The sequence below is a fragment of the Glossina fuscipes genome, unplaced genomic scaffold (assembly GCF_014805625.2).
Source record: "Glossina fuscipes isolate IAEA_lab_2018 unplaced genomic scaffold, Yale_Gfus_2 61594, whole genome shotgun sequence".
Lineage (NCBI taxonomy): Eukaryota > Metazoa > Arthropoda > Insecta > Diptera > Glossinidae > Glossina > Glossina fuscipes.
In genome coordinates, this window is record NW_024003803.1 from 253630 (window position 1) to 274413 (window position 20784).

The 20784-nt window shown below is 36.0% G+C and overlaps 1 protein-coding gene across 7 annotated transcripts in view; it reads right to left on the minus strand.

The window, feature by feature from the left end:
* Window positions 1–20784, minus strand: part of LOC119643743 — a 46224-nt gene that overhangs the window by 12440 nt on the left and 13000 nt on the right. For 2 of the 7 annotated variants that reach the window (XR_005248410.1, XR_005248408.1), the window contains exons 3-6: window positions 19977–20027; window positions 11663–19519; window positions 10992–11585; window positions 8852–9810 (exon numbers count right to left, since the gene is read on the minus strand). Coding sequence is in view for 1 of the 7 variants with exons in the window: in XM_038043201.1 (XP_037899129.1) it covers window positions 12201–19519; window positions 19977–20027 (7370 nt within the window). In the remaining 6 variants the exon portion in view is untranslated. Of the gene's footprint in view, window positions 1–8851; window positions 9811–10991; window positions 11586–11662; window positions 19520–19976; window positions 20028–20784 lie in introns of those variants that run through there. The other 5 variants (XR_005248413.1, XR_005248409.1, XR_005248411.1 and 2 more) reach the window with 5 other exon arrangements.

The following is a 20784-nucleotide window of genomic DNA, read 5'->3' on the forward strand; positions in this document are numbered from 1 at the left end:
AGGTTGCTTCTGCTGTCCCTACCGTCTCTTGAGAAACGTAGATTTGTTCTTGGCGTTTCCTTTCTAATTAAAGCAATAAATGGTGCCATTGACTCGCCTTCATTACTTGGTGAAATAAGCTTTAATGTCCCTAACCGCTTCTCCAGGCACTTAATCTTGGTTAAGCTTAGTCAGTGTAAATTTAATTATGAGCTGTTCAATCCGCTCAGAGTCCTTTGCAAGAACCTAAATGACGTCTATCACTTATTCTCGTTATCGGACTTTTTAAAGTCCATTAAAGCAACATTGCTTAATACGCGCGATTTACCTATGTCGTATTTAAATTAGCTTTTATCCTAAAAAATCGTTACGTTTCGAAAATGAATTGTTGTTATGTATTATCGGTTGCCAGGCTTATGCATGTTTGCGATGGCTTAGGGGTTCATTTGCAATTTGGTCCTGTACCGGTTGTAAGTGCGGCTCTATTCTGGTTATGTACATGTTTTTTTTCTTTTTTTTCCGTCTTTTTTGTTTTATTGTATTTATACTAAGTTTTATTATTAATTTAATATAAATTTTGCTTTAAGTGCCAATTGAACTCGACTGTTATTTGTTTAGTTGAGTTTCATGTATAAGTAAAATTAAAATAAATAGAATATATAAATAAATAAATAAATAAAAAAAAAAACGAAGCCCTTATTTTCTTCTAATAACTGGGTAAGGGTAATTCATTTTTTTGCTGCGCCAATCTGTTTGCACATTTTCGGAACCGAGGTTTTGAGTTGCTGGGCGTGGCGGTAAATAAGGGGATCGGGAAACCAAATGATGATGATTTCTTTGGTGGTACATCAATATAAACCATGAATTTAAAACATGGGGGGATTTGACTCCCAACGAGTTATTCCTTCTTAGGGGTAAGAGGATATATGTCAGTCGAGCAGCGGCACCATGAGACCTTCATGAGTAAGTTTTGTGTTCGAATGGTGAATATTCTTACTAGGATTCTTGAATGGTATACCCGCTAAGTTTTTGAATTGAAAACATGATGGCTTTTGATTGTTTCAGAGTAAAAATTTCTTTAGGGTTTCTTATCAAACAGAATAAAAATTTCTTATAGCTCATGGTCTTGCATTCGCACTATGTTTCTTCTAAGCGGAACCGAAATAAATAAAACAAAAAAAAAATTTTTTTATTAGAAAATTATATTTACAATTTCATTGTAAAAACAGAAAAAAAAAGCAAAATTACATTTATAGTTTCGTTTTAGGAAATCACTATATTGGCAACTATATTGGCAACTTCATTCTAAAAATTGACGAAACCACACTTATAATTCCATTACCAAACTATAATTACGCAGTTGTTTGGGTGATTTCCATTTCTTTTTCGTAAAAATCATATAAACGCAAAATATCACCATTTCCTTTCGAAATATCAAAACTTAATTCTAAATAAGAATACCAACACGTCTCATCTCTACTGACATCATCAAGGGAGATTTTTGAGTTTTGGAATATTTTTACCTCACCATTCTCAGATATTAGTATAGATTAAAATGCTCCGAACTGCTGTTTTCTGCTCTGGATTTCATTAAATAGATGCAGCATTTTTTTCATGGGGATTTTAGTTTAAGCCAATTACATATTAAGAATTGAATTAGCGGATTATTAGATTTAGTACAAGTTGCAAATCGGGTAATCCAATATTTTGAATGAAATATAACACAAGCGTGGATAATTTTACACACTCAGCTAATACAAGAATGAAAACCCGATTAGATCAAGTCTTTCGACGCTTTCAACTCGGACAACAAAATATTACGGAGGAGGGTTTTGGGATAGTAGCTATTCGGCTGACAATTTCGAAGGTTTGTTTAATAAATTACACAACATTCTCAAGATAACGAGCGGAGATATATCAAATAATACTGATAAGTCAAGTGATAATAACATAGAAGAAAGGAATGTTGGTAGTAATCATTAAGGCTTACAGGCAGAAGACAGAAATCCAAATCAATAATTGGTTGACATACTGAAACAACAAAATGAAGCATTGTTGAAATGTATGCAGGAAATTTTAAGTTTGAAAAAGGAAAGATGCACTGACGTCAGGCAAAGTCAAACAGGCGATGTCGAAGGTATGCAAAATTTCTGAATTTCGGCAGCATCATCTACAGTCCATCAGGATGTTCTATCCTATGCAAGAGGACACTGAAACGACCGTGCTCTGTTAGTTTAGTAACAACAACACGCAGAGACTCGTATAAGCAGTAGTGAACGCACCCGTAGGCGAAATCTTGATTAAAATCGCTCTCATTCAAAATTTAAAAGATCTGGCAAAGGTGTCATAGTCGACAGTTTTATCTTTAGGGTTGAACGTTTGAGAGAACACTAGCAGATAAGTATTAGCACTTATTCGCCGAATTTCACTGCTTAGTAACAGGAAAGTAAGTTGTACTAGCAATTACTAGAGGACCATGAGCACTTTCGATTATTTTTCACGCAAAACAGAACAGTTAGATCGGTTCAAGGTGACACACTTAGACCACGAGTTAATTAGGAATATCATGGAACGTAAGCAGCAGCCGACGAAATGTTCCGAAGACAATTATGGCGAAATCCATCACTTAACTTTCAGGATGAGAAGAAAAATGGCTGAGCAGGAGTTGATCAAAACCAGTAAATCTAATACTAAACCAAGTTCAGCGGCACTTATCTTCGCAACCAAAGTAGAAAATATCGCAGAGCTCAAAGCTGTGTGTAAAAGGGCATAAGGGCATGCTCAGAGAAAACAGAATCAGGACACACACATCACATCAACGAAGTTACTCGGGAAGATAATAGTATCCACGTAAACACTAAAGATGAAGCGGTTGAAGCTTGCGAGCCTCGGAACACCAAGTTTAATGGCATACAGCAAAAATCTAGTGGTATTGATAACACCGTTAGAGTTAATAAACGTAATATGGGCAAAACTAATGTGGATCGATACACATTCCTACATATTATGTCACTTGTAGGGCAACCAGTAGTAAACCCTAGTCACGTTTAATTATCCACAGTCACGTCTAATATCTTTGAGTAGACCCTTTTGTCAATCACCCCTTAAACCTATACTCTGTCTGCGGTGTGCCTGGAGTTTCCTTCTTTAAGAATCCCACTGAAGCATTCAGAGAAAGTCGCTGTAGGTGCACATTTCATTGCAAGATTTGTTTTTCGTGCGGCAAAAATGAATTTTTCAATACATTTCCACCACCAGGAAATACCAGTCCGACAGGGTGCGCCGGAAACTTTTTCCGGAGGAAATCGCACAAGGATCAACTGCGTCAAAAATTTTACGAAGAGTTGGCGAACGTAGTCTAACACTTGATGAACAAGTTGATACCCTTTAAAAAAGTTTAAGTCAACATATTTTAGACTATCAGCTGAAACGCCGAAAGATTCTCAGCGCTGAAATCAACAAAAAGCGAATATTTACTAGGAAATATAAGAAAATAGAAGATATAAGACAACTAGAGAGAAAGAAAGAAACTAGAAGATATAAGAAAACCTCCGACAAAAAAGTAAAATCTATAAGAAGAAGAATAAATTTTTGAACCATCGTACGTGCAAAATTGTTACGATGGTAATCACCTTATCATAGAGATATTGAATTCCTAATCGTGCCGGATCTGCGGCAAGAATTTTACTTTGGAGTAGACTTAAAAATTTGGTTTATCCTTCGTTACTAAATCAAGTGGCACAAACTCTTCCCATAACTGTGATGCCTTGAAGTCTACCTTTATAGAAAACGTTAAAACAGGCATCTACTAACTAACTGATACACAGCGTAATTTGTTTGACAAGATTAAAGTAACTTTTCCATCGTTCCAAAAGTCTGGATTTGGCAAAGCACACTTAGAGCAATACGGGACCACAGTCTGTGATAATAGTTTACCTTTGAAGCAGAAGCACTATCCGATATCACCAGCGATTCAATAATTAGTCTACGGCGAGCTCGGTCGTTCCGTCGAACCGCCTATGTCTAGATGTGCGCAAGGTGAATCAAAGAACTGTTAAAGAGGCTTATCCACTGCCACATATAGAAGGTCTGCTTAGTCGCCTGCAATACACCTGCAATACCTCCGCAATCGAATTGAAAGACGCCTTTTAGAAGATTCCATGAGAAAAAGTTGCACGAGAGAAGAGAGCATTTACTGTACCAGGGTGAGCTCTATAACAATTTACTGTAATGCTATTCGGGTTGTGCAACGCGCACAGCACATGTGCAGGTTAATGAAGAAAGTCATATCAGGATGTTTAGCTGAAAATGTTTTCCTTTACACTGACGACTTGTTAGTTCGCTTGCCAGACTTTAAACACCATTTAATATACTTACCTATGGTTGCATAGTCTTTAAAGGTTGCCAATTTAACCATTTATGTCAGTAAAAGCCGTTTCTGTCATAAAGAAGTGAAGCATCTCGGTTTTATAGCGGGAAATGGGCATCTGAAAACGGATCCTGAGAAGGCAGAGGCCATGTTTGTAATGTTTAAACCTAAACAACTCCGAAGATTTCTTGGCATGACGATTGTCTTATCAAAGATCGAATAAAGAAAATTTTACTATCAGATGAAGCCCTAATACCATTTGATCAGTTAAGAAGATGCCTTATCACTGCACCAGTTTTGGTTAAACCTGATTTCAAGAAGCGCTTTTATATTCAACGTGATGTATCTAGAGATGAAGTAGGAGGAGTATTATTTCAGAGAGGTGATGGCGGAAACGAAAGACAATTGGGTATATATCAGTAAAAGTTAGTAAATCGCAGAAACACTACACAGTGACGGAATTGGAGTGTTTTGCAGCTAAATTGACTGTTGAAAAGTTCAGGCCATACATCAAAGGGCTACCCTTTAGAGTTATTACCGATCATTCCAGTCTAAAATGGTTCATGTCTCATAAAGAATTATTTGGAAGACTAGCTAGATAGGGTCTTAAACTGCAGACGTTCGACTTTACTATTGAGCATCGCAAAGGAAACCAAAATACTGTTTCTGACACATATTCTCGTACGGGCGTAAATGAAATATTAGAGATGGACGATCTTCACATTTTATTTCTGAAATATATAATTAATTGAAACAGACTATTAAAGAGAATAAGGACAATCTACATTTATATCTGCGTATGAGATGGGTTAGTTTACAAAAAAAGAGACTTCAGTGAGGGATATGAAATATTGGATGATAATATACATACACTCCACTGGGATGGCAACTCAGGTACAAAATACAGTCAAGAACTGTGGATTATGTCGATGCAATAAAACCGGTAAAACTCAAAGCCCGCCAAAGGGGAAGCAACAAGTCACTGAAAGACGAACTAAAAATGGAGGCAAGACTATTTTTGTTTGTTTAGATCATTTTTCAAAATTCAGGTATGTTAAATGCCTGGAACATGAGGTTTTCCATATATTTTGAGTACCTGAAACGATACATTCTGACAACGGCAACCAGTTTATCTCAATAACTTTTCTCTAAGAAGTGCCACATCTTATCAGACATGACACCATTATATTCTTTGCTTTGTTTGCAGCGTGGATCCTCTTACAAAATAACTGGAAAACTGGATAACATCAAGAATAATAATTTCAGTGTTAGTATGATGCCAAAAAAAATGCGTCTCGCAAGAGATATAATCACTAAACAGCTGAAAGAAACGTGAAGTAGGCGAATTCAACTTGAAGCTGGATAGACAGTGTATAGAAAAAATTTCGGTCTGAGTAAAGTGGTTGAAGGTTATAAAACGAAATTAGCTCCGGCAAATATTCAAAGCATGGTTACGAAAGTAATAGGAATTTCTCTTTACGAACTCAGTGCAGGAAGTATGCTAAGAGTTTACTACATCAAAAACATGTTTTCCGTTTGTGCACCCTTTAATCTTAGGAACGCCCGCGTAGCCCAGTCGGTAGAGCATGAGAATCTCAATCTCATACCGTGCGTCGAGACCACACGTGTTTTTTAATTTGTCGAGTTGACGTAAATTCTGTCCACGTACTATTTTACGTACACATTCTATATCGCCAGCGATATCCATGGGTCCGGGCGTCCGCGTATATACGTGTAAGGGGTTTCTTCGGTCGGCTCGTTCTCTGCTCTTCACAAAAAGAGGTGCGTAAATGTAATGAGATCACTATTGCTATGGCATTCAATAAACTTCCAAAAAAAAAAATGACGAATATAAAATACCTTTGTAAAGATAGTATTTAAATAGCTTAGGGCGAGATTCATACAAGAATAAGATCTATTAAAGCATACTTTAATATCCCCATAAATTAACAAAAACATCGTTGTATAAATGAAAGATAACAAAATCAAGCAAAATAAATTAAATTAAGAAAAAAAATCAATCAAGTGTTTGAATACAGCTCCAAAGGTAGGCTTGGCTTACTGTTGGTGATAGAGGACGTCATCAGATTAAAACATTTTACGATTTTACCGAAACTAATTACGGGTCATGTTTTGGCTGTACTAGATATCAAGTAAGAAGTAACTCACATTAAAAAATAACAAACATCGTGAACTAAATGTATAGTAGGTTTCGCGACGATGAAGTATAAGTGTGTGTGTGTGTGTGTGTGTGTGCCTAACCATGTGTAACCATAGACAATGAAGTGACGGACCAACAGCTACGTGGGTGTAGACTAACAGATAAAAGAACAGTACTAACAGACTATAAGGCTATTAGATATGACACTCAGTTGTATATTTATCATTTTTATATATACAAATTTTCTCTTTTTTTGGTTAGCCAGGCGGTGCAAATAAAACCCAAGCTCTACACACCATCACACATATTTAGGAAACCTGTCAAATTTATCCCTGAATAACACAAATAAAGAAATTTGAAGAATAAACGATTACAAATTTATCATATTATAAATTTATAAATTACGATCAAGCTAGAGCCATATTTTGCAATTAGTTCCCCACCCTTTCCTTAACGAATTACACTGGCAATTGTCAATGCCAAGCCATCTAGTTTTAAAGCAGTTGGGTTGGTGATAGATTCACCAAACGAACGGTGAAGTTTCCCTGTTCCATCCCAGCGGGACATTGGGACATATATAGAACACAGTACATAAATATTGAACAAAGCTGATGAGATGTCGAGCGATTTGACCTTCCAGAGTCAACAAATATTTTGTAGACGAATTTTGGAGCACCGCTAGCCCATCTCCTTCTATTTATAAACACCTACTTACAATGTGGATCAGTAAGGAATATGCCAATGTTAGTTTCGTCACGACAATCAATCAATACAATAATATATTACTGAAGTGAAGCTAGTCCACTGTCGCTAGCCCACATTTTAGCGAAGACAAAAAAATGGGCTAACTACACTCTTGGGTAACCACCTTTGCTAAGATAATTGATACTACAAAATCATTAGAAAAACTAAAAAAAAATAGAAATACAAGCATAAATGAAATAAGAAATTATACAGAAATGTTATAAGAAACTAAAAAAAAATTTTTCATTGTATTTACCGTATCACCTCGAAATTAGCCAAAAACCGGCTCTCCAAAACACTAAATTAGTGATAAAAATTTTTTAAAAATAAGCCATCCGCAGTTTTTTGATATATCTTGAAGGACGCTTAAATCTATCAGGAAAACCGAAGTTCATTACCCTGTATAGGGTCCATCACCTCGAAATTAGCAAAACCCCGCTCTCTCCATATACCCAAAACACTAAATTAGTGATAAAAATTTTTTAAGAAATAAGCCATCCGCAGTTTTTTGATGTATCTAAAAGGGCGCTAAAAGTTTTTTTCGTTTTAGATTGTTTCCGTATTAAATTAACTTTGTACAAGCGTTCTGACTAATCGAACATAGTTTTATTTGCCAACATGTTTAGGCAACTGTAGCAACCATCTTTTCCCAAATTAATAGTTCAAAATATTTCAACTTAAAGAAATTTTTCTATATATATTTGTATGTATTATTATTATTATTATCAATTTCGCCAGAGAAATAAATTCTAAGACTAAACTCTTAAAAGCACTAGCATCTAAGGCTATCGGCTTTTTTTTTTTTTTTTTTTTTATTATTATATTTGTATGCAAATACTATGTTTTGACTGAAAAAGGACAAATACGCGCATGAATGTACACAGTATGTTTGCTTAAGTATTACCATATTATTTTTTTAATCTTATTATAAAATATATAAATAGTAAAAAATGTATAAATAGTATAATTGTGTTCATATATGTCTTTATTTTATCAAAAATGTAAACTTAAGCCTAATTTAACTGTATCTATTATTTTTTTTATAGATTTTATATAAAACATACACAATCGGATATAGACTTACAATTCTTAGAGATAATTTAATTTTTTACGCAATATCAGCTAATGCGGATAGTGTTAACGAATCACGTGATTTTAGACATAAATATTGTCTACCGTATCGATTAATAGAGACTAGATTCATTCACAGTTTGTTATGAACATGGAAATACAAAAATTTTTACGGCTTTGAAGACCATAGAAAAATTGAACGGCATATAAGTTTGCTAAAGTTCGTAAATTGAACAAGCCAATAGAAAAAATATAAAGTTGTAATAGTATTTTTAAGTGATATTAATGATATGCTGAATATTAACTAAAATAATTAAGGCATAATAAAAATAGAAAGAAGTTCTTTTGAAGTATAGGTGTTTTTGTTAGTCTTTACATGGACAGCTACGGTACTCTTCATATCATATAAATTTAACTGATCCGCCTGAGTAGCCGAGTAGGCAAGAGTCTCGACTAGCAACTCAATGGTCGCGGGTTCAAATCTCAAGTGCGGTATAGTTTTTAATAAAGCCGAAAGCCTTAGATGCTAGTGCTTTAAGACATTAGTCTTAGAATTTATCCTCTGGCTAAATTTCTAATAATAATAATAATAATAATAACTGATACGAAGAAAAATGTTGTTCTCAATATTAAGGACATCTTTTCGTTTGGCTCACAACTCGCTGAATTACGTAGTAGAAAACCCAAAGAATCTTAATAAACTTAAATCCCTTATTGAAATGAAATCGGCTTCTATTGTACCTTTCTTTTAGCGTCGCAAAAATGAAGGAAACGATATGATTTTGCTACATATTCATAGAATTGTAAAACGAGCGTGGTTCCTACGCAGACAATCTCGTAATGCCTCGACGACTAACTCTAACAAAAATTAAATATTTTAAAACATTCATTAATATCTTATAGGTTATAGCAGTTACCTTATTAATTTACTTCGCCTCGTGCTTTTTGATTCACTACACTGGTGCAAATCTTACCCTCTAAATTAGTCTCTACTCTTCTTTGTTACTGAACGAATTTAGATGATAATCTGTCTTAAAACTCGCTGGAGTTTTTGTAATCAGGAAAGTTTGAAAAAATTGAGGATGTTGATTCGTTGAAGTGCAATTCTTCAATTTTCGTTTGGAATACTTAATGACCATTGAACTTTCTTTCATAACAAAAAGTTTACCTAGTCACATATTTCGGTCCGGCAAGTATTGAAGAATGATATACAACGAAGCTTTTAATAATTTTTAAAGGTTAAAACTTCCAAAACGATAAAGATTCCTTCTGGCTTCTTGGTTTTTAATGTTCTTCAATATAGCCATACGACTGACTACTCTTTCGTCCGAAAGAATACAAATTTTGCTCGACATGTTTACCGGAATTTAATTATAATTTTCGTATAGAACAGATATCCACTTTTGTCGCTTTAGCGTACGTATATGTATATATATATACATACACATTTAACCGGGCTTTCTTTGTTCAACTTGGATCTGTATTACTAAATTAATTATTGGATATCGTTAAATTAGTTGACTCTACTTTACTATATATATATATATATATATATATATATATATATATATACATACATATGTATTTATATTTTGTATACATTTATGACCAATCACTCAGGGGACGTCCCCTATTTGTGTAATACGATGATTGTCGCAAAGAAGTGAGGAGAGATGAGAGACAGGTTAAGTGTATATAGTAGTAGTGTAAACATAATGTACATAGAACAACTACGTAAACTTATATATCGTACGGTTTAATGGCGGTTGAACGTAAACGATTGTATAGATCACGCAATCATATGCACTACGTGATATACACACAAAGCGCAACATGCAGTCAAACACAGATAAGGCGTAATAACGTAATGAAACGTTTATTATTCAGACAGTTGTAGTGTGCAGTTTTATAATTTACTTTTGGTCTTTTGTTCATCAAACATTTTAAATTACGGTATTTTTAGAATCTGAAGGAGAGAAAAACAGAGACGGAGACAGAGGTAGTGATTCAAATGCCTACAAAACTTTTCTTCAATTCCACCTCTCCATTTGCATTAGCTGCGCAATCATATTTAAACAAACATACATTTTATGTGTCGGAGCGTTCTTATATTCTTTTCATTATAAGCATATGCAAATATGTTCACGAAGGGAGCTTTTGAATATACAATTTGCGGTTAAAGTTTTTACGAAACTTTTACAACTAACAGGAGAAAGTTTTTAGCTAACTGCTTTTCATACCCATCAACGCGCATAAGATTATATTTATTACGTTGTAACGTGGGAACGCCTGCAAGACGCCCAATTCTGATCTTATGTACGCATGTCTCTTCGTCTGTGTGGACGCGTTTGATAAAAATTCCCCGGTCCCAAAAATCAACATATCAACTTCAAATATGGGAAAAACCCCAGTTCTCTCGCACAAGTTTTTGAAAATGAACCATATCGGTCAAAAGGACTATTGTATTGCCACACAAACTGAATGCACCTCTTTTTTCAAAACCCAAAAAAAAAAAAAAATGGATTTATTTTTCTCTACATACAAACTGGAGCACATATAAGGAAAAAAACCTCCCTTATATTATCATGCCTCCAATATTAACGAGAGCTAATATATCATCTTTTTTTTAAGTTAAAGGTGGTGATTACAAAAGAATAATTTTCTTACTTGTTTAAAATTTAAATTAATATTTCAGTTCGCTTGAAGAGATTGCTTCGCTTGTAGGCAGAAATAGTAGCATCATGGGTTTATTGACGCATTGCAAGTGCACTTATTACTGTGAAAACACGTAATAACATTTGAGATTGTATACGCTAACTTGTCGATATTATTGGTATATGGTACCCCGAACAAAGCACACGCTACTATCAAAGCAAAAATCCATATTTGCAATTTCATTTAATGGAGAGCCATAGTGGCTGCTCTTAGGTGAAGTGACGCGTTTGATAATAAAGACGGCAAGACTAAGTACGATATTGCATACACATTTACAAAGGTTTTCGTCGATTTTTTTTTTCACCTTTATCTCGGGTTGTAGGCAGCTTCGTTTTGGCGATTTTGTCGTTAAAATCTAACTCAGCTTCGCATTTAGTGTCTTGCTAGGAGGATTGATTTATCTTTTTCTCAAAGTGGTTCAAAACATCTAAAGTTCACACTGTCACATCACCGTTAGTTCGTGGTTGCATAAAAGTTACTCTTTTCTGCGCGAATTTATTATATCTATTGTAGCTCTTTTGTTTCGCTTTCTGTAGTATTTTTGGGCTTAAGCAGTGCAGAAGGGGGAAAAAAGAGTAATACTAGTACTGAACAATTTAGGAATCCTTACAGCATATACTTACAACATATTCGCCTTTTTGTTAATTCTGAATTCTTTCTCTCTTTTGGTGTTCTTACTACTAGTGTTTCCCGTTATGTTAATGTTACGAGTTCGAAAAATTTTACGTTTTATCAGAATAAAACACACTTTTTGTACCTTAACTTTATTCTCTTGATATCCGGTTCCAATATTTCTGTGTTTTGGTAAAATCGTTAACGTTACATTTACGTTAATAAACCTTGTGATCTTTAAAAAACTTGCAATTGATAAAATTCAAACTTGTCTTGTATTAACGGTTACGTACCGAAATAAACACAATGTTGTCCTTATAATTTGGTTTCTTGTTGAATTGAGCGCCAAACTGTTGTGCATGTCCCGGTTTCTATTAAGTTGCTTGCAATATATAATATTTTCATTAGCTATAATTTTTATGTTTTGTGTTTTATCACCTGCAGCAAGAGAATGAATGGCTTAGTAAGGTCAACTACGACAAAATTGCGTCTTTACTATACCTAACCTTTGGTTTTCATCTTTACTATTTTTTGAGAAAAAATAAGCAATCAACCTGATTCAGTTTGGTGGCTATTCTCAAGCCTAGCTGCTAGTGATTGAGTATGCAATTTTAAAACATCACCAACAATACTTTCTAAAGTTTCTGTTGCATGTATGGCCTCGTTTTTGTTTAGGAATGTTACCTGCGTCGCCACATAATCATTATGTTCACTTCTATCTGTGCTGCACAAACTGCTAATAATCGCCGTAGCGTGTCGTTTGTAAAGTGTACTTGCTAATCGTACTGGCACCGTTGACAATACAGTACTAAATTCCCCTGGGCGACGACCCGACAAATAAAGTGTAACTACACTAGATTGCGGTTGTACTGGTTCCACTTGTGGTTTGCGTTTATGACTTTTTCCAGACTTCCTTGCTTTTTTGCGGCTTGGTTTCTGATTGTGAGTTTGCGCAACTAATGTTATATCATCAATGTTTAGGCCACTGCCTGAAGCAATGTCGTCGTCATCATTTAAGTCTCTCCCTCGATTAGAGAGACGGACATTATTGATAGCTTCTAGTTGTTGCAAACTCTCACCATTTAAATATAACCGTGAAGGTATTATGTTCAAAAGGGCTGCTCCTAATTGACCACTTACATCTGAATGAGGGACTTGTTGTGGTAGCAACAGTTGCTGGAGTAGAAGACTGTTGGCAGCAATCTGTGTTTGAGGTAATATTTGGGGCATTAAAGTTGGCGTTGTAATAATGGTATCAGTAATAAATTCGGTAGCGGTAATGGTTTGGGCAGTAGTGTCATAGATCGTAGTTAAAATTTTTTTTCCTTGAAAAGTAACGGGCAAAATGGTGGATTTGCCTTCATAGACAGTAGTAATGTAAGTGGAAGCGTGCGTACGATATTCTGTCACGGGATTGATATTGCTAGTCATCACTAAACCGACCGATTGAGTCAGAGCTTCGCTTAAAGCTTCAAGTAGTGGATTTGCCGTCTGAAGACCTCCTTGACCTAGTAGTAGTTGGGATAACAATATATTAGCTAAAGGTACATTAGGAGATATCTTCGGTTGTATTGTAGAAACTACTTCTTCTACTGAGTACACGGTCGATGGTAAGATATGGGAAAAAGAAGTTTTACGCCCGCGTATGGTTGTCGGCGTGAATGTTACAGTAGTAGTGGGCTTTTCATGTAGAAAGTATTGAGTGAGTTTTGTTTCTCCGACATAGTTCACGGAGGAATCCTCACGCGTTAGCACTAGCTGCGTTTGACCGTTGACATTCGTGAAGCTAGTATACTGTTTCGGTCCTAGCACCTCGCTGTAAGTTTTAGCTGTTACTAATAATTTATATTCAGTTACTTTTCCATCGACAATTGGAACAGTGACACTTGTCGGTACTCTATAAGTAACTGTTATGGTGTCACTATTATCAAATATTAAGAGCTCTGATTTTATGTCGTTATTTGTACGTGCGCGATTATTTGCTGAGTTGCGTGGGGAGGTGGTACGTACGCGGCCGCTTGCTAAATTACCGGTGCGCGTCCGTGTTGATATTGAATCACGTGTATGAGGCAAGGAGTCCACCTTAGTCTTTAATCGGCGGTGGCCGTTGGTAGTGTTTAACGTTGAAGATACAGATGGATAAATAGACATAGCGGCTCCAGGCTGACTTCGCCGAAAACCGGCGCGGCTCTTTTGCGTACGTGGGGTTGTTGTTGTAGAATCCTTTTCACGCAATGTGAATTGAGCTCTTGCTCCACTAGTCGGACGCGTGGGCCTTATAGGCCTATTTAAAATTAAGCTTTCGGTTTTTATTGAAGTCGATTGTAGGTTTTGAAGACGCCCATTTAAGCGGGATCCTACTCGTTTACGAGCATAAGCGTTTGTTCGAGCAGTAAAGAATGTGTTGTTATTATCGGCGTTCTGATCAGCATAGCTACGAGTCTCAGCTTGAATTGCTGACGTTTTCATTGGCCTTCTAAAACGATTACGAAAATTACTAACACTTTTTACAGTGTTATCTGCTTCGCGTTTTGCTCGCCAATTTTCATTATCTGTGAAAAAACTCAGGCTCGACTTTTTGCTCGATCGTCGTCTTCTAAATATATCTTCTACGTCGTCCTCTTCAAGTATTTCATCTTCGTCTTCTTCTTCATATTCAGAATCTTCATCATTTTCATTGCCTTTGCTTAAATTTTCGTCGAATGACGGAGTGTCTTCACTGTTTTGTGAATTTACTTGGTCTATAAAAGGTCTTTGAGTTCCGAAAATATTACGAGTCGGAAATAAGCTATTGGAAAAACGTGATCTGTTCTGGAAAGTGCTTGCTGCAACATGGCGCTGGAAACTTTTTGGGCGAGGTTTAAGTGTAGTTGGTATACTTGTCGTTGTCGTGACTGTCGAAGAACGGAAGCGACTAAGTCGCCGCAAGAAGCCTGGGCTCACATTAGAATAAGGTGAACGTACTGGAGTGGCGCTAGATCCATTAGATAGAGGTCGCCGGGCTCGTAATTTATTTTGTCTATTCAGCAGTGAGAGGGTATCATTTACATCATTCTCATCATGCAGAGGTAAATTTTCTTCATCATTTTGTTGCGAATTTGAATTCGCACCTGTGCGTAGTACAGATGTAAGCATTTCATCCAAATTTTGCGTTTGGGTCAGTGGGGGCTTAAGGCGAGAAAAGCGATTGTCGCTTGAAGAAAATATGCCGGATAGTGTTGGACGGTTTACAGATCCACTCAAGCGACGTAGATTTGTTGACACATTTATGCGGAACGACTGTTGTGAAAGTGCTGCATTAATTCGATTTAATCGGAGCTCAATGCTGCTAGATGGTGGTTTCCCAAGCCGTCCAAAACGTCGGGCGGATCCATAACCAGAAATTGTTGATGAAGGATTGCTGCTGTAACGGAAAGAAGTAAAACGGCTAGAAGACTTAAGAGCTGGCGTTGCAGTTATTGTTGGCGTAAAATCACTACGTGTGATAATAGTAGCGCTACTGGGGAATAAGCTACTTTTTTTTGGTGCAAATTGCGGTCGATTTCGACTTGCAAACGGCCTAATTGTAGGTGTGAATACTCGTTTCTTTGACTGAGTTAAGTAAGGTGGAGATGTTCTATCAATGTCTTTCATTTCAGATTCATTCAGTTTGTAATCAAAGCGGTACCGCTCTTCATTGCCTTCAATCAAAGACGAGTCCGACATTCCGATCGTAGGCCTCTGTATACTTTGAACAAAGCTATTAGTCAAAGTATTGCTCTCTCGAATAGAACTATCTGGCAGATCGCTGCTATGCTCGAAAATGAAACTAGACGTACTCTCAATTATTTGCGCATATCGTTGGTCAATTATTGTACCGATCACTCTGGATTGATACAAAGTAGTAGTCTTATTGCCGGTACGTGTTCCTTCTATTAAACGTACTAAACCGGTTTTATGTTGTTTTTGAATGTCAGTGCCTGATCGTTCAGAACTGATCATGGTTGAAAGCAGCGCCTTTTTAACTTCATCAACATATAAAGTGGAGGTACTGTTTACGAATTCTGAGAATTTTCCATGTTGATCAACCGTAGATTGTATTTGTGTGGTAAAGAATAAAGTAGAAATACCATCTGCATCTATAATTTTTTTAAGGTCATACGCTAATATACTAATGGAAGCTTTATCTGATCTTGCTGTTGATGACGGCAACAATTCTAAGAAAGCTGTGGTCGTTTGCCGAGCAAATGGTGCAGGCGTCAACGTAAGCGTCGGCGTGATTGCATTCGTTACGGTTTCTAAATGAGAATCCGTAATAGTATTATCTAATTCGTAGGACGTTGTGTAGAAGGTATAAGTGGTGTAATAAGTGGTTGGCTTTAAAACACTAGTCACAATAGAAAACACTACGTCAGTTCCCACGTTGTAACCACTTAGCTCAATATTTGGTTGGGTTTGATTTAAATAATCGGAGCTTGATTCGATGTTATAGGTATATAATGGTGAAGTTGTAATATTACTCTCTGCCGGTTCTTCTGTGAAAACTTTTGTGGGTATTACCACATTTGAAACTGTCTCTTCCCGGCTCACGGTGGTAATCTGACCGTCTCTAGCCAATTTTGTCCAATATGTGAATGTTGTAAAATATGTAATGGGCAAACTCGTTTCATCCAAATTTAAAGTTTTTGAAGATTTTAAAGTTTCGGTGTGGGTATTTGTGATAGTTTCCAAATGACTTATTATATTCGTCTTCCTACCACTATACATTGTCGTATAATAAGTAAAAGTCGTAAAGCTCGTTTGTAAGAGTAACGTGGCCGACGGCAAAACTTCATCATCTGTATTGCTTTCGGAACTGACTTGGTCATCTAGAGAAGATTGGTTAGGTTCAGAAATGTCAGATAATTTCAGATAAAATTCTTGATCGATTACATGTTGTTCACCTATGGAACTACTTGAACGCACATCTGTTATGAATGTTACTGCCGACGAATCCCCTATATCAGATATTATCGACACGTGCCTTTCTCCAGACGTGAACTTGTTTGTTTTGTTACCATGGCTACCTAGTGCGTTTTCTTCCTTATTCTGCATAAGCGTCGCCTCTGAGGGGCTTATATGTTCATTAGGTTGTGGAGGCAATAATGCATAGAGAGAGGTCTGCGTTTTAGAAGTTTTTGAAGCTTTTGTTGGCTTAACAAAATTGGTATGAATTTCAGTGTGCGACATTATTTCAGTTTCGTTATCTGCAAATATCGTCGTATAATATGTGTAGGTCGTATAAAAGGTTCTGAAAAAATTTCTTTGCTCAGCAGTGTCAGCATTAATTTCCGTTCTTGCTTCCGCGTTTTCTGCAAAATATTCTTCACTATCCGCATTTCTTTTTTCTTCGCTTTGTATATATGTATCTAGTTCTGTGGACAAAGTGTAGCGTGAAACCGCCGAGAATGATGTAAATTCACTTTTCTTCTTATTCTCCACTAGCTGTGTTAATGGTAATCTTTTATCATTTAAAGTAGAAGTAATGATATTTGTAACTACTTCTGTATGACTAGAAATACTTGTGTCTATTTCGTGGAAATAGGTGGTCAGATAAGTATAGGTAGTGTAAAGTGTCTTATATATAAGTTCAATTTCATCTTCCTCATCCGTTTCTAAAATATTTCCGGAAAATTTTGACTGTATTTCAGTGACGGGTTCCAAATCTAAATCTTTTACAATTAACTGGGATGCAATTTCCTTAAATGTAGGACTTTCAAATAAATTTGGAAGTTCACTTAAGACTCCGTCTAAAGTTTCTTCATCCTTTCGTTCTCTTCTTGTTGACGCTATGTCGGATATTAAAGCGTTAGCTTCATTTTCACTGATACCTATCGACACCGTGATACGTTCAATGCTCTTAGTTGGAGTTTCAATAGATATAAATGATGATAAGTTTGAAACCACAATTGGCTCCTCTTCATTTTTTGTATCGTATTTGCGTGTAGTTTGAACGCAATAATATTTAGTGGCCGAACCAATTTCAAAGTTTCCTACAATATGCGAATCCATTTCCTGGAATGGTTCGGTTGTAGTATTGTGTATATTCGCGCTTGTAATTAACTCCGTTATTATTCGTGGCGTTTGAGTCAGAAAAACTTGAGAGGTTCGTATACAGGCATCAATATCTACTTTGTCCTTGGATTTTATTTCTCTAATGATGCTATCCGGAATCGTTTTAGCTATCCCTGTTGCTGCTGAATTATTTATTGCTCTCGGTTCGTTCTTCAATATTGTGCTGATATCTCTAACAGATGAATAAAAGTTATCAGTTGTAAAAATTTCCATTGAGCTTTCGATAGGCTGATCTGCAAAACTTCGCTCGACTGTTTGCTTCTGGTCAAATGCGCGCGTTGCAAATGGAATTAAAATCGGGTCAAGGTTTGACTTTGCTAAAAAATTTGTAAATGGATCATCTTCGAAAAATATTGTGGTGGCGCCACCTAAGGTGCTGGGGTTCGTCTCTACATTGGCATATGTAATTGTATTACTTTCATTGAAGGAAGTTTTGGGGGCGAGGGTTGCCATTAATGTATCAGTTTCCACGATCACTAAGGCGGTAAAAATATCTAAAATTTGGTCATTCGACGGATGGGAAAGTTTCAGATTTTCTTCAATAGGTGTGGTTGCTGAGACAGAGATTGGAAATAATGTAAAATTTTTTATAAGCGCTTCCTTTAGACTATGGCCCGATGGTTCTAAAGCGACTCTCTTTGTAGATGTGTGCTTTTCTGAAGGTGTTGTTAACGAAGTCTTTGAGAAAGGTTTGGGGATTATAACAGAATTCATATTTAAAATTTCTGATTGAAAATTACGCGCTGAAAAGTTGTGGATTGCAGTACCAGCTTCAGCCGGGCCGACTTGCGTTAGCTGAAATGAAATCACGTCAAGAGTAGCTTCACCTTTTATCGAGGTAACATTGGCATTTGTTTCGTGGCTGGACCGGGCAGTGCCAGGGGAAAAAACGATAATACTATCTCCAACAACTGTTGTGAAATCGGCGAATCCATAATAAGTGATGGTAGAAAAATAATTATGTGCTGCTTCATTCGACTGAACGGTAGGTGATATCTTGTTGGATGCTTTTTCATTATCACTATGAAATTCTTTGTAAATTAATTTGCCATTACGACTATAAACCTCATTTCTAGCATCACGATTTGCATTCAAAACACTATCATTCCTAAAATAACCACTAGGCTCGTAATGATGTTTAACTGTATAAGTTGGAAGATCAGCAATTGGTAACACTTTCTCGGCGGGCGTTGTAGGAACTTTCATGTCTACTAAACTCACAAGTTGTGTTAAATTTGCTGGTATGGAGTAAGGGGAAGTTGAAAGACCTGTTGAAGGCATGAGCGTCCAACTAGGTTGAATGTCATCGTGGAGGGAAGCATGCGTATTTCGCACTTGTACGAAATCGGTATTTACTACAAAATCACGTAAGTTAAGGAAAATGTCATCATCAATCGCCCTCCAGTCAGGTTTTTCCGCATTAAACACATCATTGTGGCTTTGCAATAGATTCTTTGATAGGGTATTTAAAATCGATTCGCCTTGCGTTAAAGGTTCACCTACCCAACTAGTTATAACGGACGGTCCACTTTCGTTATCCTCTTTGTATAAGACGCGAGAACTCTTTTTGAGAAATTGTGCGTAAAGTCGACCACTATCAAGAGTTGTGCCAACGACTTGGGTGGCGTATTCCGTAGTAATGCCTTCTTGTATAAAAGTACGAGCTGTTGATGTCAGTAGCCCTATCTCCGGACGTACGTTAATAAAACGACCACGACTTTGTTCACCTCCAGTTCGCGAGTTGTCATTTTTTAGAAGTACTATTGTCATTAATTCTACACGGAAAATTTAATTCAACAATTACGCCATCATATGATTAAAAGAATGTGACGGTTTATATATTGATATATTTAAGTACACATGCATGCAGATGGTGTAGCCAGTATCAACGATAAGAAAAGCGCAGCACCATAAAAACATGAATGTACAAATTATATTAGTAGAAGTTGTAATAGTAGCAGTGATAGCCGCGTAGAAGTTTTTTAAGATCCGGCAAGAGTTTTTTAATATTGCAACAATCCGGAAACATATCGCAGTAATACATGGTTTAGAAATAATTTACATAAAAAGAAAGAGACAGAAAGAAAAAAAAAAGAGAAAGGATATTATGAAGATCATGTAATTCTTAGAGATATGCGGAGATTTCATGGAATAAATAAACATGTTTTATAAATCCACGTAAGCTATATTTTTTTTCAACTTAAAATCTGTATCTCTATGTAATTGGCATACCTTCTTCACCCAATTGCAGTGCTGGTGTCGGTTTGACAGTAAAGGAATCATCTGGAATAGATAAAAAAAAACTTGTTACTATACACTATACTATCAAGTATGCGTTGTTATCTTTCCTTAAAAGCTATTAACTGCGTGAAAAATATTTACAAAAAATTGTTGTGTGCCCACCAAAGGGGTGCTTGTAGAAATCCAGTATATCTATATTTTTGGTCAGTTTCAGATACTCAAACGAAGAAACTTTGGTGCATCTATCCATTCTACTTCTGTTGGAATTATATGGAATTATAACAAACTCAATACACAGTTGAGTGAAATATATCGACAAACATTAAAACACGATTTTTTCATAAATACGTTCACAGTAGCTAAGATGCTGGAAAAATTGTAAAATTTCTATACATTTTCCTCAATCATTTAAAATACTTAAAAAATTATTTGATCAGATCATTTTTACGGAAACAATTAACAAAAGAGATCTTAGAGATAATGTGTATGCGACAATCACTCCGATTACTTTCCTAATTTAAGCTCACTTCGGTTTATCGACACTGGCTAATTTCACAGCATTATTTTATTATATCAGAAAATAAGTTAACGGTATGCAATATATTTCATAATTAATTAATGGGGAGTAAGCGACTTATTAAGCTGCACTGATTACTAAAACAAAACTACACAGTTAAATAAACTTTCTCTGGTATAACAAATGTACTACTCGGTTTAAAACTCAAGTCCATAGCGAATCTCAGCCAAAAACAATTTTTGACAATTTCGTAAAACGAACAAAAAAATTAACACAACAAAT